We start from the raw sequence: 13184 nt of genomic DNA on the forward strand, positions 1-13184 counted from the left end.
ATCCTTATCGAACTTGATCAAAATTAATTGAAGCGTCCAAGTCTACTATGTCACAGAGAGAGAGAGAGAGAGAGAGAGAGTAGAAAAACTTAAACAAACAAGAGGAAAAGGAGATCCAAAATAAAAGACTGACTGCATGGATGGAGAACTATAAAGTTCAAGTTTTTTTTTTCTTCTTTTTCATTATTCTTAGTTTTTGATACTTTTGATAATCGGACCAAAATATCTCTAGTTTTGACGGTGTTAACAAAAGATATATAACAAATTACATATAAGTTATTGACAAAAGATGACTTAACAATTACATCATTTAAAGATTGAATTAAACATATAAGGACTAAATCTTATAAATAAGGACAATCTGCTCTCCACTTGTCACATGTCATGAGTTAATTTACTTTCTTACCCTTAACTACTTATTTTGACTTCTAATCCCTTTATAAGGATTAAATCTTACAAATAAGGACAATCTGCTCTCCACTTGTCACATGCCATGAGTTAATTTACTTTTTTACCCTTAATTACTTTTTTTGAATAATCTCATACTCGTCCAGTTCTGCTACTGCACTTGTACTCGTGTTCTGCTACTGCACTCGTCATCGCCTAATCCTGTTACTGTACTCGTCCAATCCTGGTACTGCACTGCACTCATACTCGTCCAGTTCTGCTACTGCACTTGTACTCGTGTTCTGCTACTGCGCTCGTCATCGCCTAATCCTGCTACTGCGCTCCTCGTGTTCTGCTACTGAACTCGTCATTGCCTAATCCTGCTACTGCACTTGCCCAATCCTACTACTGCACTCGCTACACTCATACTCGTGTTCTTCTACTGCACTTGTCAGGAGCAGTAGCAGGAGCATTAATAGTAGTAGTGGCATGAGCAGTAGCAGTAGCATGAGCAATTAGATCTGTCAATCCATGAATGAAATTGAAGCCTCCAGTTGAATCTCGGGTACATCAAGCAACATACATGATTCACATCATTTATTTACCTATTCAAGAAATCAATCTAAAACTCACATACTAATCTATTATTTATTGGTAGTGTTGCTAATGCAATCACTACCTCTTTATACTATTTCTAGTTTTCTTCTACCACTACTACCAATAGTAACAATAGCTAATAAGAAAAGTGAAACCAATATTGCTACGTGACTATTATCATTATTCCTATTACTTGGCTTGAGATGTTGCACAACAGATATAACAATACCCTTATCGTAACTGGAAACCAGTTATAAACATGGGAGAAGGGCTAGAATGCACGGATACGGCATTTTACCTTCGTATCCCGTACCGATACGGGATACGGGTGCGATACGGCCCGGATACGCGTATCCAACGGATCCTAATTTTGATACGCCACGGATACGGTCGTATCTGCATTGGATACGTAAATCAGTAAATAAATAGGATACGCGGGGTTATATCAGACATTTTCTCCTTAAGAAAGAGAAAAAAAAAAAAACAAAACAGATCGAAACCTAGTGGAGACAAAACAGCCGCACTTCTTCGCATCTTCTTCTCTTCTGCTCTTCGCGTCTTCTCTTCGAGACGCAATCAAAGCTGAAGCAATCAAAACGTATCCTATAGACGTCTGCCAAAAGGAAACCAGCTGGAGTTTCTTCTTTCGCTTCTTCTTGATTGAATTCATTCGAGATGGCTTGTGATGGTTTGTGCGTCTGATCACTCTGATGGTTTGTGCTATTGATGGTTTTTGATATGGTTATGGCTTGTGAAGTTGTGATGGTTTGTGGGTTTGATTCACTTTCATCACTCGGATAGTCTGATGGTTTGTGTCGTTGTGCATCTGATGGAGTGATGGTTTTATGATATGGACTTTGCGGCAGATGCTTTGTATCTTTGTGAATTGTGCTATGAGATGGTTTGTGATATGGACTATGCGGCAGATTTTTTTTCTTTCTAATTTATATATATATATATATATATATATATATATATATTTAATTTACGTATCCTTCACGTACCCGTATCCTATTACATTTAAGATTTGCCATTTCCACGTATCGCACCGTATCGTATCCGAATACTCGTACCCGTATCGGTGCTACTTAGGAGAAGGGCAATGTGCATGTTGCTGTTCTTAAGCATCAATCTTCAGCTTAAGTAATGAAAGCCAAAGGCAATAGTAATATGAATTTGATAAAAATCCACTCTACCTGCATTTCTGGTCTCAATATCAGAACAGTTCTCCCATGACGGTCACAAAAATTTGCTCTATAAACTTTTCCAGTCTCACCTTCAACTGCAACTTCAGGCTGACCATATAAAATAGTCAGTAAAACTTGAATCATAGACAGAGAGAAATATATAAGATATGGAATGAATTCTTACCCAACTAATTTCCTCAGGCTTATAAGTCGACCTCCATTTGAGTGTTTCTTCCAACTTGTCTACAATATTCCCTTCCATGCATCCAAGTACCTCCTAAAGCACGCATCAGTACAGAACTGCAAAATACGGCCCGATAGTGGTCCAATTGCAGCCTTTAGCTCGTTGAACTGCACTCATTTGCATATATATTAACGTTTACAAATTGTGGTCTAAAACGTGTGCAATCACATGGTGGCAGGCTAGCAGCATCTACCAAGCATTTATTTGCTTTTCACCATAAACTATCAAATAATTAAGATATGTTCAAAACAAAAAAAAGAAGGGGAACAAAAAAACTATCAAATAAGAAACTTACGATGAATTACCTTCACCTCAGGCTGCAATGAATCATTCTTGTGATGATGAGACTTTCCCCAGTAGCCAAACATGGTCACGAATCGTTCTGTATCACAATCTCCTCGTAACTCACTAGTTCAACTTCAACTGCGAAATTACACAGCACACAACAACATATCAGCTCCTTAAACAAGTACCTCAAATATCCTAACAACTAAATTTAAGGGCCAAAGCAGATAAACCGAATGGCAGTAAAATAATACTTGTTAAGATCGGTTCCACCAATCAAATACAAAACTACAAAGCAGAGCAGAGCAGATCGATCCACCAGAAGACGTCGAAGAAACGTCGGAAAACATAAAACTTGTTAGCTTCGATTCTCTCTCTACACTCAGCGACTGGACCAACCGAGGCTGGAAGTGAAACTATGGAAAGAAGACGAACCAAACCACACAAGTTTTCCACCGTGTCGTCACCGGACGAAGAAGTTCCAGTCGAGTTGCTTTCGCGGGTCGTCGGATCAAGGAACCAGGTCTCGTGCTGTGGAGATTTCTGGAACGATCTGATGCATGGAGTTAGGTTGCTAGGATTCCATTGGAGTTAGGGGAATGGCAGATTGGGCGGGAGGGTTTTGGCGTTGGCTCCGTTGCTCGGTTTGGGTTTAGGTATTGGATATTGGGTCAGGGGTAATATCCGTAAATTATGATGAAACTCGAGCATTTTGGTCATTTTCCATTAAAATTGGGAGTCAGACTTGCATCATTTGGTTTTTGGGCTTGGGCTCATGTCCTTATTTGTATAAATCTTTTTGAAAGTGGGTTTTCTGTGTTTATATCTTTGGTCATGTGCTACTATGTAATTTTCTAAAAGATTTGATGGTAGTTACCAAAATGAATAATAAGTCTAAAATAGAGTGACTAAAGTGATATTTTTGAAAATTGAGTGATCAAAGTATCAAATGAGTCAAAGTCAATAAGTTATCGTGAGACCAACTTTGTAGCTGATAAATTAGCTTCTTCTTTTTTTCTTTTTCTTTTTTTGGCACTAAATTGAAGGTAATTTTATGCATGTAGTTTTTTTTTTTCCTCTTTTTTAAAAAGAGGATCAAAAAGGGTTTCACTCCTGCCCCCATGGTGACTCGAACCCATGACTTCGTACAAAGGTAGTGTTTTTTTTTTTTTTTAGGTAGTGGGTGCTCTAACCACTGAGCTAACACCAGTTACATTTAGAAGCTATTACCTTCTTGCAGTCATTGGCAATCATTAGAGGACCCATTATGTGCCTATTGAGGGCTTGTGCCGTCACTGAGCCTTTTCCCCAAATGTAACTAATAGATAATATCAACACTGTTAGCACACACAAGTCACAAAATCTTGCCCAATTATTAACTTTTAAGCCCTCACAGCCCAGTCTCTTTTAGTTAAAATAGAGTTTTCAACCCACTAACCCATGTTAACGTATTCAATACAATACAATACATGTAATTAATTAAATTTAAATATATAATCTATAATTGTCTTTTTTCCTCAATAAAATGAGATTTTTTTTTAAATGGCAAAATTCTGTTTAGTCCCTGTACTATGTCTCCAACATCATTTCAGTCCCTGAGATTTCAATTTCATCTATAAAGTCCCTGACCTCACAATTTCTTTCGAATTAGTCCACTCCGTTAGGGTTTCATCCAAATGCTCCGTTAATTGCTAACAAAGCCATCCATTCTACGCCACCTCAGCTATTTGCATGCCACATCATTGATAAATTGTCCATTATACCCTCTTGTATTTTCCTTCATTCTCCTTCTTCTTCACACCCAAAATCCAAAGCATAAGAGGATCACCACCAACGAGCTCTCTCTCTCTCTCGTCGAGCCCAACCACCACCACTAACCTTAATTCTCTTCACCTTTCCTCCTTTGCTCACCAAAGCCTAGACCCAACACTGTTATCCCTTCTTCATCTTCTAAATGAGTACGAATTGCTTCTCCATCAATACAAAATCAAAAGACCCCATCTTTTAACCACAAATCACAATCCCGCTGGAACACCATCAATTCACAATCCCTTTTCTACAATGAGGAGATGGTCAAATGTCACAACCCATTTTCTACAATAACATCTAAAAACCTTGGTCTAGAACAAGAAACAAGAGCATAAAGTGTACCGGCCAGAGTCGATTGAAGCCATGGTGACTGCTTTGAGTTGCTGCGACTATCAAGCAACCAGTAGTGCAACGCCAGCTGCTGTCTATTCATCTTCTTCTTCCTCCTCACCTTCAATTCAATCACAAAAACCTCAAAATCTCAACAAAATCTAACCACCCAAAAATAAAAACAAAACACCCAAGCATTGAAAACCCAGATTCCATAAATGAAAATTAAGCAGAGAAATCCATTCTTTTAACACCCCAGATTTCAATGTCTTCTCTGTTAACAAAGCTTCTCCCATTTCAAGCAATACCCACTTCAATTCACCACAATACAAACCAAATGCCCCAACAAAAACCATACTTCTTTGTTCATATCAACCCTCCTCGCCATCATCGCTGCGTAGAGCAGCCTTGGTAGCCGATCAAACTCCGTCACCTCAATCCTCGGCGGCCAAACCTACGGTATCTTGTAGCAAAGAAACACATGCCTCTGATAAAACTCCACCGTCCCCACGAGTTGACTCGTCTGGAACTCGCTCCTCGAAAATCCAAACTCGACATTGCTATTGCTACTCCCGCTGGTGTCCACCAACAAACCCTCGTTCTAAGCTGGAAAACGAGTCGACAGATGGTGGCGGCGATTTTGTTGAAGGTGGATAGTGGGTGGGACTGGTTCATCACTTAATCTTGGAAATGGATTCATTCCAGTAAAGGTGAGCTGGGTTTCGGGAAAAGGAACAAAAGGACGAAGAAAAAAGAGAAGAATAAAAAAAAATTTAGGAGGGGAGGTCAGGGCTATTATTGACATTTTAACATCCACCACGCTTACGTGGCGCTGAGTTGGCGTTTACTCATCTGCCACGTTAGCCAATTAACGGAGCATTCAGACAGCGAGGACCTATTAGACGAAAATTGTGACCTCAGGAACTTTTCAGATTAAATTAGAATGTCAGGGATTGAAACAATGACAGAGTCATAGTACAAGGACTAAATAGAATTTTGTCCTTTTTTAAATGTTATTAATATTAAGCCATAGTAGGTTTTCTCTCTCTCCCGCTCTAAGAAAATCCTAAGGTCGTTTTTTCCGTCAATCCGACGCACCCAATCTCATCTTGGATCGGATCCGACCTAGATCGAAAGGATCAGTCCGACCACGGCCAAAACTCGGCCACCATAATCGCCAATTGGAAGCACCATCAGCAGATAGAGCCCGTCCAGCTGCACACGACACACGCCGACAAGGGTACGCCGCTGGATGAGAGGAGTTGTCAATGAGGAGGAACTCTAGTTGTTTAGAGAGAAAACGAGAGCGGCTATGCAATGGCCAACAAATAAAAATGTTTCCCTCTCTTTGTTTTTAGGAGGGGAGAGAGAGAGAGAGAGAGAGAGAGAGAGAGAGAGAGAGAGAGAGAGAGAGAGAGAGAGAGAGAGAGAGAGAGAGAGAGAGAGAGAGAGAGAGAGAGAGAGAGAGAGAGAGAGGTAGAAAAAATAATAATAAAAAAGAGAGAAGAATTTAAAAAAAAAAAACAAAAAAAGAGGAAGTGAGGGGTAAAATAGTCATTTTGGACCAAATTGTGTGAGATTTGAATGTCTGAGGAGTTATTTGTTAAAATTAAGATGTTAGGGACTGAACTGTCGACGCACCCAAAGTACAGGGGGGGACCAGTAATTTTCCCATGAAAAAATTCAGGACACTAATGAAGCCTGCCTGAAACAACCCAGCATGCCAAAGGCTAGCTGAATCACTGTAGTTGGTTTGTTTTACCCTTTTGCTCTATGTGTTGGTGATGCTTCTATATCCTCTACCAGGAAAAATAGCAATTTAGAGTGGGTACTTTCAGCATGGTTGCTCTGGTCAGTTGCTTTAGGAAGTGTTATGGTGGGAAGAGTGGAAGAATCGAAGAACGGAAGAATCGTTTGTAGGAAGTGTTATTATAGATAAGTTAGCTTCTTTCAATCTAAAAGAGAGATTCTGATGTGTGGCACTTTTGCCATCCCCTTTCTGTGTTCTCAACGTTTCATTTGGATCAGCTTGGAGGGGAGTTCCTCGTGGTTTTTGATGTTTCTATACATACATCTCAAATTGTTATCTCGAGCTCCCTATTTTTTGGAAATTTTTAAAATCCTATTTTGCCCTTGAGGAAAAAAAAATCCAATCTAACTGACAAGAATGAAAGGTAGGACCGTAGGAGCAGTGGAGCATATAGATGAAAATGTTTAGAGTTTGTAAAGAAGTAAGGAGGAGGGAGTTAAGCAGTTTCCCTCAAGTTTCAGTCAATTATTATCATTTCCAACACCACCAAACAAAATCAGTTTCTTCTATTTTTTTTTTTTTTTCCAATTGGAAATGAAGGGAACTAGACTTGGTTCCTTCAATAGAAGAGAGAATAGATCTCGGCAGCCACTATGAAAGAGATAAGGGCCATGCCAACAGGTCTTGACAGCAGTAGTTTCCAGCAGCTGGTTGCCGAAGGTAGAAACGATTGGTGCAAATTGAAAAGAAAGAAGGTCTAAATTGAAAAGAAAGGATAAAATTGGAAAGTATTGAGAAAAAATATTCAGTGAAAGTATAAATAACAATTTAAGAGATAAAAATAGAAACTTCCTTTTTCATTTGGTTCATTAAAAAAGTGCACAGAAGCATATCAAAAGAAAAAAAAAATACTCCTAATAAACTTTCATTACAATTTTATATTGGGATTCTTCAATATATTTCGATCAGGTTTGGACTTGGGCTTCGTAAGGTGTCCCAAAGTCTAGGGGTCAGGCATAGCTGGGATAAGTTACACCCAGTATTGGGCTTCATGACCATTATGATTTTAGATGAAGTGCACAGAGGCATATCAAAAGAAAAGGAACGTAATATATTTCACCAAGGAACAAAACATCTGCGGGAAAAAACATAAGAAGAAGATGCATCTGCTGATTTAAAATTCAATCAACCTGAATCAAACAACTGAGACACAGTTGGGTGTTAAAATAGCTGAAACATGTGAAAATAAAAGACAACTAAACTTTATAACGAATGCCTCAAAATAGGAAACTACAAAACTTGAGCTCAACATCCTCCTTTCTAGCAAACATCTCATTGCAGAAACATTATGGTCCTTGTCAGCTGCATTCTTAAGTCAATCCTTACATTGATCGAGCTGGGTACTCCAGCTTTTTAGTAATTTTGACAACTGAGAAACACAACCAAATGATAATCAAAGATTATACACCTCAAAAAATAAGCAGAGCAAACTCGAGATAAGGCATTATCAACTTGACAGATATCTCTAACTGCAATCATTACTAATCAAGGAACAAGGGATTTCACATCTCATATGCTGTGCAGCAGATATATATTGATAGTCATTAAACAGTCCAAAGAAAAGTTGCAGAGTAAAGCTCCAGTTTCAATTTACAAAATAAAACTGCAAATTCTGTACAACACATCTATCACCAAGATTTCCAACAAAAGACGCATAAAATGTGCTGAGGTTTTTTTTTTTTGGTCTAAATAAATTGTGATAAGGTTAGAATCCAAAAGTAAATTTAGCACCACATAAAAAAAAGACAGTTGATATCATATCATCTAAACTAACAGCAAATCAGCAATCACTATTTCTCTTTTATGATAAAAAAATAAAAATAATCTTCATAAAGAGAGAAGAAGATTACAAGAAATGTGACAACTCATCCACTAAAGCCTCTAACAACCTAAAAGAGAATTGAGACAGAAGAAAAGTGATGATAAACAAAGAGTTATGAGTAAGCTAAAACACAGCAGCATTGCAATCTAATTAGAACCGAAGCGTGAAAGATCTAATCTCTAAACTCTGACAAAACCAACATTAGAACCAAAGCCAAATGTCAAACTTCATTCTACAAGCGATTTAACTCCTCACCCATAGCTCCCTCAAAGATCCTCCTTTTCCATTCCAACCAGACTACCCAAAAGATTTCCACACAGACACCTTATCAAACAATTTCTGCCATAAATTCATTGCAATGGAGCTGTGCAATTCATCATTAAGTCAACTGATATTCATGGAGAATGAAGCAACAAGAATGTTATAATAACTTGTTGGCAACTCAAAGGGTCACAGCATGCCCAACTTATTTATTTGGAGCCACTCTAAACCTTCCTAGTTGCATACCAGTGTTCTATTAGACATTCCGCTGACACTTGGCAGCTTAGGCAACCACCAAGGAAAAACGTGTCAAGCATGTGCTTAGAGACTTTAAGGACATTTACAGAGCCTGGAACCCACAGTCCCCCCAAGTTAACATGGGCTGCTCTTGCAAGTCAAACATCATCTTACCACGCCAAGCAAGTCTAGGACTAGAAAAGCTTTTGCATCTAGCAAAACACGCTTTGCTGCAATGAAGTTCCGAACAGTACTCGACACCAACTTAGTTTCCAAGCACTCTCGTCAAATCACGCATTGCAGACTTTACAAATGCGATATACTTGAACACTAAGATAAACTTCATTCTACAGAATCATTTTTTTGCTCAATGGTCTACTGTTGCTCTGTTATAGTATTAATAATTTTTCAATCTTACTTTCCTGCTGCATTCATTACTAATCAAGATCAATGCGTAATGATTTCCCACTTTTTCTGTGAAGCTGCAACTAAACATGAAATGGATTAATAAAAAAAGTAAAAGTAAAAGGAAAAAGAGATTAAACTGCCCAAGAAAAGCTCAACCCTCAAATCACAAAATTGTCCATTTGATGAAGAACACAAGTGGAATATCTCTACGGTTTATCCAAGACATCACCATTACAAAGGATTAACATGTTTGCATCAGAGAGATAAGGTTCATTAATAGAATAAACAATAACCAGAGCAGAGAGTAAGCCTTTCTGTGCATATAATTTCCAGATACCCATGTAAATCACTGATTTATAAACTAAATTAGGGGAAAGAATGTGAACTATATTACCTGAGGGATTTAATCCGTAGATATCATCAGCAAGGGAGGCAAAACTCGGATAATGCACGAATGCTGCATTGGCTGAAGTCTTCATGTTGCCAAGAACAATTTTTGTAAGTCCTTTCCTCCCATGAGTAAAAGCAGCTAAACGACCTTCATGAAACATCAACATCTGCCTTTTCTTACTAACCAATAATGGTACTGTAGCATTATCAATCTCAGCAGCATGCATAACAAACTTGTGTTTCCAGAGGAACTGATTTATCTCATTCACCACATAATTCTTCTTCAAAAAGACATTAACTCTAGAATCAGAACCCCTAATGCCAACAATTAGACAAAGAGACTGCTTAAGTAGTCCAAGATTCACAACACAGTCCACATCTCCTTCTTTTATAATATCAGATAGGGTAGGAAGTCCCAAGACTCTATCGGTCTCTCCCTCAACATCGAAACCCCACAATACACCATTACTTCCTAACCAGTAGATAGTCCCATTCTCACATGTTCCAAAGCAGCCATCTCCTTCCTCAAGGGTAGGGAGCAGCATTGATGCAGTAGCTACATTTCTCCACTCATCAGTCCCAACTGTATGGACCAAAACTTCCAATTCCTCATTCGGTTGAGGTATAGCGATCACTATCTTATACACCTTTGAGGCTGAAGCACACCCAAAGCCATAGAAAAATACATTGGGAAGCCTTTTAGGGGGTTGTGGCAGACATACATACTCTCCTGTTAGGGGATTGAACACATAAAAGAGCTTATCAGTAAACCTTCCGAACAGGCAAAGGAGTCCATTGCAGGAGCCACTGATTTCTGCTGCACGGGTGGGCAAATCGAAGGGCAGTCTAAACACAATATCTGAAGGCGAAGTGGGATTGTAAGAGTCAGTCTCAATGCAAAGCAAACCTGACCATCTATCAGCATTAGGGTCTATGGCACTGGCATTGTGCATCAAAATAAAGCGATTCGACTTCAAACAAGTGGCGAACCGTGGATGGGTCAAAACCCTATGCCAAAATGGAGAAACACACCTGAATTGGAAGATCTTTTTCGTGGGCACTCTCGAGAGGATATTGATTAGGATGTCGGCTTGCTCCAACGGGTGTGGGACTTCGAACAGGGCCTTCGTCTTCGTCTTCGTCTTCGTCTTCTTCTTCTTCTCTTCTGACGCCTCCATTGTTGGGAAATTGGAGGCTTTGCAATTCCGGAGCTCCTTCCTTCTTCACTCGTCAGTCATCACTCATGCTACTTCTTTTTTCTTTTTCTTTTTTTCACTCATACTATCGGATCAATATTTTTGTCAATGGCAGGACCCGCTACACATTTGTCACGTGTTGGTTCATTTTTATTTTTGTCTGAAGTTTTTTTTTTTTTTGTCTGAAATTTAAAATGCATCGAGATAATAGGCATTTTAAGTCAACGCTACATCATCAAAAAAAAAAAAAAAAAACATATGGGTCTTATTTGAGTCACGTCAATACTTATTTGTCAAAATTAGTGAATTGGACTATAATGATTAAATTGATAACCGTAAGAGTGTTGGTAATGAAACATGTCCATCACGAACTGACATGATTTTCAGTTTAACTTTCAAGATGGTAAACTTTTTTTTTTCTTTTAAGTAGTATAGGAGTTTTAGGCTTCCATTTTTAGCTTTATTTTTATTTTTAATGAATTTTGTACCAAATAAATGAAAGAAGAGGCGGTCTTTTTTTCTTTTTCCCCAAAGACAGTTTGGGCCGGAGAGAAGGCTATTCTCTTACCAAGGTCATGTTGAATCGCCACCAGTAACCTGACTTTCAATATAGGAAATAAATGCAACACAATAGATGAGCGGGGGTGGTAGACCACAACACCACTTTGGATTACCATGTGACGTATCTCAAGAAACCCCAGATTTTTTGCTCAACTGCAGTACACATGCCAGTGGACTCACTGATCTTGATGAGTATGGTCATATGCTTTAACTCGGTTACCTACTAATAAAGAACTGCTAGCAAATGGATCGAGTTTGGGTTGGGGCTCAACCACAAGCATGCCTTTACCAAGTCTGCTCCAAATTTTTCAGGGTTTTAAAAACTTTACCAAGTCTACACGAGATCTCATCATGAGCATGAGCTATAATTCATTAATCTTGGCGTCACCACTAGAGCCGTGCATCGTTGCTACCCAATGTCGAAACAAATAACTTGGAGCATCCCTTCCCACGACACTCAACGCCGAAACAATAACCTGGCGCACTTAACTTCCTCACTGTAGGAGCATCGAACCAAAGAACCAGCGCCCAGCGTGAAAACCTTGAAACCAAGCCATTCTGAGATCCAGGCATTAGGAAACCATCCGTCCAACAGCAGAAAGACAACAACAACGCGACTAAAGTCGGCAGTGATGTCGACCATCGTTGGACGAGCAGCGATTGGAAAATCGAAAGCCGGCTAGGATTTAACGAGAAGAGAGATTCGGCTAGAGAGAAGCCGCTTTAGTTTTTATTGGATAAGATTGATTGAAAGTGTTAAGTACATGGATAACCCTGGGATTAAATTAGAACTTATATAAGTGCATAGATGTAAGTGAATTTAGGATGTAAAGTTAGGGAGATAAAATGAAACTTTTTTTCATAAAAAAAGTAAAATAAAAAACGGCTAATATACATTTTCGGGTCAGCAATTCCAAAGTCAGAATCGTTTTTTGAATCATCCTCACGGATCGCCTTTTGAATCGTTTTTTCACAATTATACGATGATCAAACGGTTGGATCCTCACGGATCGCCTTTTGAATCGTCTCTTCACAATTATACGATGATCCAACGGTCGGATCCTCACAGATCACCCTTAAGATCATCCTCTCAAAATTATACGAAAATCCAATGGTTGGATCCTCATGGATCGCCTTTTGAACCATCTTTTCACAATTATACGATAATCCAACAGTCAGATCCTCACGGATCGCCTTTTAAATCGTCTTTTCACAATTATACGATGATCCAACTGTCGAATCCTCACGGATCGCCCTTAGGATCATCCTCTCAAAATTATACGAAGATCCAACGGTCGGATCCTTATGGATCGCCTTTTGAACCATCTTTTCACAATTATACGATGATCCAACGATTAGATCCTCATCCGAGACCACACAAAGTCATCGGAACACCCCGTATAGGTTTTCTGTTTTTTTTTTTTTTTTTTGGAATAAGAAAATTATAAAAATGCCCCATATGTTGGTTGAAAAATAATAGTTCTCAATTAAAAAAAAAAATATTTGGGTGTGGTTTACAATTTTATATGGGTATTTGGGTAAAATTTGGGTACCCACGGGTATACCCATACCCCACCCATTTTTATACGGGTATTTTTAATTACCTATACCCATAAACCATGGGTATTACCCGTTAACAAATACCCAAAAGGAAAAATTA

At 38.7% G+C, this 13184-nt stretch overlaps 2 protein-coding genes and 1 long non-coding RNA gene across 3 annotated transcripts; all 3 read right to left on the reverse strand.

Moving 5' to 3' along the window:
* Positions 1-256: 256 nt before the first annotated feature.
* Positions 257-1962, reverse strand: LOC133738836 (uncharacterized). Its single transcript, XM_062166510.1, has 3 exons — positions 1485-1962; positions 1283-1380; positions 257-908 (listed from the first exon to the last, which is right to left on the reverse strand). Exons 1-3 carry the CDS (start codon positions 1652-1654, stop codon positions 811-813), a joined length of 366 nt encoding a protein of 121 aa, XP_062022494.1. The 5' UTR covers positions 1655-1962; the 3' UTR covers positions 257-810.
* Positions 1963-1964: 2 nt separating this feature from the next.
* On the reverse strand, positions 1965-3367 carry LOC133738837 (uncharacterized). The gene is made up of 4 exons (XR_009860282.1): positions 2955-3367; positions 2721-2838; positions 2356-2522; positions 1965-2279 (listed from the first exon to the last, which is right to left on the reverse strand). It is a non-coding gene; the product is annotated as an uncharacterized LOC133738837 (long non-coding RNA).
* Positions 3368-7809: 4442 nt separating this feature from the next.
* LOC133739792 (F-box protein At5g49610-like) lies at positions 7810-11016 on the reverse strand. The gene is made up of 2 exons (XM_062167598.1): positions 9772-11016; positions 7810-8018 (listed from the first exon to the last, which is right to left on the reverse strand). The coding sequence occupies exons 1-2, from the start codon at positions 10943-10945 to the stop codon at positions 7972-7974; spliced, it is 1221 nt and encodes a 406-aa protein (XP_062023582.1). The 5' UTR covers positions 10946-11016; the 3' UTR covers positions 7810-7971.
* Positions 11017-13184: the final 2168 nt, after the last annotated feature.

Source organism: Rosa rugosa, chromosome 3 (genome assembly GCF_958449725.1).
Source record: "Rosa rugosa chromosome 3, drRosRugo1.1, whole genome shotgun sequence".
Classification (NCBI taxonomy): Eukaryota; Viridiplantae; Streptophyta; class Magnoliopsida; order Rosales; family Rosaceae; genus Rosa; species Rosa rugosa.